The following is a 5,019-nucleotide window of genomic DNA, read 5'->3' as shown; positions in this document are numbered from 1 at the left end:
CCCCCCCCCCCCCCCCCCCCCCCGGTGCGTCTCGTTTGTCACGTTAATGTATATTCTGTCTATGCGTCAGTTGTTCCGTTTCACATCGGGATTGTGTTGATTTCTGTTTGATTTTGAGTTGCTGTAGTAGATGAGCAGTAGGCGGTTCACACTGTCCCGTACGGACAATCTCCCATGTCGATCACATGTCACATGTCTTTGAGCCAAAGCCCCCCCCCCCCCGTGTCCGATATCTCAGTTAACAAATTGGTGTGCCTCATAACGCCTGCTGCGTGCTGAGCCTCTTTGCTGACATAACACACTCGGCCTCCTGGGCTCACAGTCATGAGGGGGACCCACTCTGGTGTGTCCCCTAAAACCTGATGGGGTGTTTCTCCCTTCCCTTCTGCTGAAGCTGCTTTGCTTGCTCTTTGCTTGTTAGGTTACTCCACAGCAGGATGACAATTAATCTGACGAACTCTGTTTTTCCTACAGAAGGTTATTGCCGCCATCTGAATTGGAATAAAAACATATCTGCATCACGTTGTTATGGGAAAGCTTTCCTGTAGTAAGATGGTTTTTTTTATACATTGATATTGTGATGTTTTGACAAGATATTTTCATATTATTACAACATACAATCTTATCAAGTTGTAAGAAAACGTTCTTGTTATTACAATCTACTATTTACCATATTATAATGTGAAATAAAATAATAATAAAATACAGTTTTTACGTGAAACCTTTCACACTATAACGTGATGCTGATATGTTTTTCTTTTTCAGGCGTGGTAGCGATATACTTCCTTACTTTTCCACTACTTTTGTCTTTTTTTGCAAGAGCAGACGCTAGATTGCAGATGGATGTGCATGCATGGTTTCAGTTCTCAAAAGGACGTGAATGTTTTGAAGTTTGAAGTTTAATGTTGCCTAACCGTGACTCTCTGTCGTCGACGGTTTGCCTCCGCAGGACCTGCCGTCAACCATTCAGCCCAAGGGTCGACAGGTGAATACCTCTCTCTCACTCACCTGTAATCTCCTCACACAACGCTTGCATCCCTCCCCTTTAATCAGGGTTCCTGCAGGTTTCACCAAGTCAGATTTAAGACCTTGTTTAAGACCATAATGAATGACGTTTAAGACCAATATCACGAGTCATACGTCAGAGTCTGGAAACGTTGTCTGATTTCTCACTGGCATTATATGACTGGTGTCTAGATTTGCTGCATGCTGCAGTTCCTTCAAAACAAAAGCACAAACACACATTTTAGTGATCCTTCAGAAATTCATCTTGCACCAAACTGCTCTCACAGACAGACAGACAACACACAAACAACAACAATACACAAAACCAACCATCTCTACATCATAAAATAGTAAAGTGCATTAACAGTGGGCTATTAATAGCAAAGTGCAACATTTTTGGTGGCATTTTAATGTTATAGATTAGATTAGATTATACTTTATTCATCCCACGACGGGGAAATTTTGTTGTTACAGTAGCAGCATTTTTCATTAACAGCAAAAAAACAATAACACACAAACAATACTTAAAATATACTTAAATACAGTATTATCCCACAGAAAGGATCAAGTTATTTTCCATAACTTATTTAGTAATCTAATGCTCGTAGGAATAATTTGCGAGTCCGGTTGGTTTTTAAAGTAACTCAAATAAAGATACTTACGTCATAGTTCAGATCTTTTGTATTGAAGCAGGGATGTATTTAAGTGTACGCTATATTTAGAATATTTATCAACGCGTCATGTTGGTCTCATTCGTAGTTGTAACACAGCGCATCATATTTGCACGATGGTGGCGAAAGAAAGAACTACAACACCACAGAATAAATAAATGGAAACATTTGAAAGCGCTGCGGAAAAACATTTGAATAATCATTAGCACCTGTGTACAATTATTTAAGACCTTCGCAACACTTCAGTGAATTTTTTAAGGCCTAAAATATTGATTTTAAAACATTAGACTTTTTTTAAGACCCTGCGGAAACCCTGTTTATACACAAGTTTGTGTCTTGATTTCTCCCTAACCTTCTTTTCCGCTTCACCAAACTCATCAGTCGGATTTAGATTCATTTAGCAGATGGTTTTATTTATTTTAATTTTATTTTTTATCAATTATTTTTGCAATTGTAAGATATTAACAGTGACAAACAATGAGACGAAGAACGCATCCCAGGGCCAAAAAAATTTAAAAAATAATTATAATTAAACAGAAGAAAGACGGGAGGGAGGGAGACAAAACAACACACACACACACACACACACACACACACACACACACAGACAGACAGACACAAGACAAGGGACCAATCCCCCGGCTACAGCCCGCTGTCTCTGTTCGGCTGTCGAACCAAAGAGAGGAGCGGACAGGCTGCATCTGGATTCATTACGCCTTGTTCAGAGCGTTTTGGGGAATTTGATGTGATTGTCTTGGAGAACATAATGCTTCCCTTCAAGTGCAAGAGGGGGATTATTACAAATGCATTAGTCTGTGTGTGTGTGTGTGTGTGTGTGTATCCCGCTGGTGAAGGAAGCCAAAGATAAAGACCCGTTGCACACACATCTTCATGATCAGAGCTTTAAATTTACTTTTGAGACCACCAGCCAACATGGAGAGTACATTTTTAAAGTTTTAAAGTGTTTCCACTAGCCAAATCTTTCCCCTGGGAACATAAAACTGATAATGAGTGCTGCTGAATACATTTAAGGATCCATGTGTTTTGATGTGCTTGGGTTGATGGTTGGTTCATAAAATATAAACGTTCACATTTAATTTACTCTTAAAAACTATCCCATCATCACATTTTTTGCCCCTAACTTACTATACTACTTCATTTCAGCTCCTCTGGTTTGTTTTAAACAGTTCAGTTCGTTTTCAAGCCAAACACACACCAAACCGTCCACGTTTCTTGCCTGTAAACCGACCAATCTGTGAGTACATCCATTTAAACAGACGCTTCGCTTTAATCATCACCGGCCCCACTGGCGATCACAGAAGGCTTGTATCACGACAGTTTAGTAGTCATTGCTTAAAATTCCTCATGGGGGCGACAGGAACTACGCACTACACCTTTAACTTAAATCGCTTGGTTTATGAAATCAGAAACAAATAGTTTCAAATCTTCTACGGTCATTTCTTCAGATTGCTTGTTTTGTCTGCCAACAGTCCAAAACCCAAAGATATTTAATTAGCAATGATTTTAAACAAAGACAAGGGGCAAACACTTACATTTTAGTGGATGTTTCAACAATTTTCTTTATCAATAATTATCTTTTAATCAAATATTAGATTATCCAAAAAGTTAAAATTTTAAATTTCCTGTCGCTCTACTAATTGTTTTAGCTCTACACTCACATATCGCATCCATGCTGTGTTGCCTTCTTTACTTACTGACATACTGCAATACAACTTAACAAACCCCAAAATAGACTCATTTGGTTTTGGCCAGACTCTTTTCCAGGGTCACGTCTCTATTTCTGGAACTAAGAGTTCTTATGAAAACCTCTACTTGTGTATCTTACAGTGACATTAAAGGGAAAACACTGACTCAATATCAATGGCCGCCGTTTGTGTCATCCGCCTGACAGTGTAGCCAAACACTTCCAACTGTATGTGTGGTAATAACGGCACAGGCATTGTTGAACCCTGCAGAGTCTAGAGACCCTAACCACTAATCCCTATATCAATAGATATCAATTTATGGTGAACTTCCACCTTAAGCCATCTAGAATCGTGTGTGTGTATAACAATCCCCCAAAACAGTCACCTCATCCCACCAGTGTCTGTGTGTTGCAGGGTTCAAAATTTTGGATCATCAGCCAATTGGCTTTAGTGAATGTCACCAGCCACTCAATCGATAACCATTGTTTCTTCGGCTGGTGAGTGAATAACATCCACCAGCCACTTGCGTATTTTACCAGCATTTGGTTGGTGGAAGGTGCTCATTTTAAACCTTGTGGGTGCACTAGTGCTGCAACTAACAAATAATCAATTAGTTGTTTGAAAATTCGGATCAGTGTTTCCCAAATGCCTGTTGTCTCGGGCTTTGGGAAGCACTGATTACTCCCTTTAAACTGGGAAAGTCTGGAGCAACTAAGCAATTACTTGATTAGTTGTCAACTATTAAATTAATCGCCGACTATTTTGACATAGTAATCAATGTAATTCTTTATTAAGTAAAGGTAAAAATGATCGGATTGATCTATAAAAAATGGCACTCTCTCCTCTTCATTACTCTGAACACTACCCATACAGTTTGCCTTTCTACAGCAGCAACTAAAAAGAGTCTCTTCATTGTCGATTAATCTGCCGTGTATTCTCTTAAAGTCAAAGTCAAAGTCTGCTTTATGGCCAATTTCTTCACATGTCAAAAACATACAAAGAAATCGAAATTGCGTTTCCCTCTATCCCACGGTGACAAGACATTTACAACAAATTTGGTCCACAGACAAACATAACATTCAAGTAAACAACATAAAATAATTAAACTTTTAGAGTTCGGTCCATAAAAATGTCAGAAAATGGTGGAACTTGTCTATCAGTGTCAAGATGACGTCCTCAAATGTCTTGTTTTGTCCACAACTCAAATATATTCAGTTTACTGTCACAATGAGAGAAGAAACTAGAACATATTCACATTTAAGAAGCTAGAATCAGATTTTTTTCAAACCGGTTAATCAATTATCAATATAGTCGGCAGCTACTTTAATAGTTGGCAGCTAATTAGTTGATCTTTGCAGCTCTGGTGTGCACCTTCCTGACAGACATCATCAGTGTCCTCTCAGATAATCCGACATTACTCACTTGGCATCTCACTATCTGATCTTTTGATGTGGCCTCGGAGGAGCTTGTGATTGTACCGCCAGCAGAGGGCAGCAGAGTCCAGCTGGGCACAGCTGGTTCTCAGTATCATTACATTTGCTCTTAGTTTATAAAAGCTTTGACAGGAAGTACAGTACATATTTAAAGTGTTATGAGGGCTAGACTACTTTCTGTCACTCCAAAAGAGAAGTTGCACC

At 39.2% G+C, this 5,019-nt stretch overlaps 1 protein-coding gene across 1 annotated transcript in view; it reads left to right on the top strand.

Moving 5' to 3' along the window:
- caska (calcium/calmodulin-dependent serine protein kinase a) overlaps positions 1–5,019 on the top strand; it is a 136,057-nt gene that overhangs the window by 120,887 nt on the left and 10,151 nt on the right. Inside the window, exon 21 of the mRNA XM_034885997.1 lies at positions 950–985. Coding sequence (XP_034741888.1) covers positions 950–985 — 36 coding nt within the window. The remainder of the gene's footprint in view (positions 1–949; positions 986–5,019) is intronic.

This window comes from Etheostoma cragini, chromosome 11 (assembly GCF_013103735.1).
Source record: "Etheostoma cragini isolate CJK2018 chromosome 11, CSU_Ecrag_1.0, whole genome shotgun sequence".
NCBI classification, from domain to species: domain Eukaryota; kingdom Metazoa; phylum Chordata; class Actinopteri; order Perciformes; family Percidae; genus Etheostoma; species Etheostoma cragini.
The sequence above is the reverse complement of the archived record's forward strand: the minus strand, read 5'-3'. Positions and strand labels throughout refer to the sequence as shown.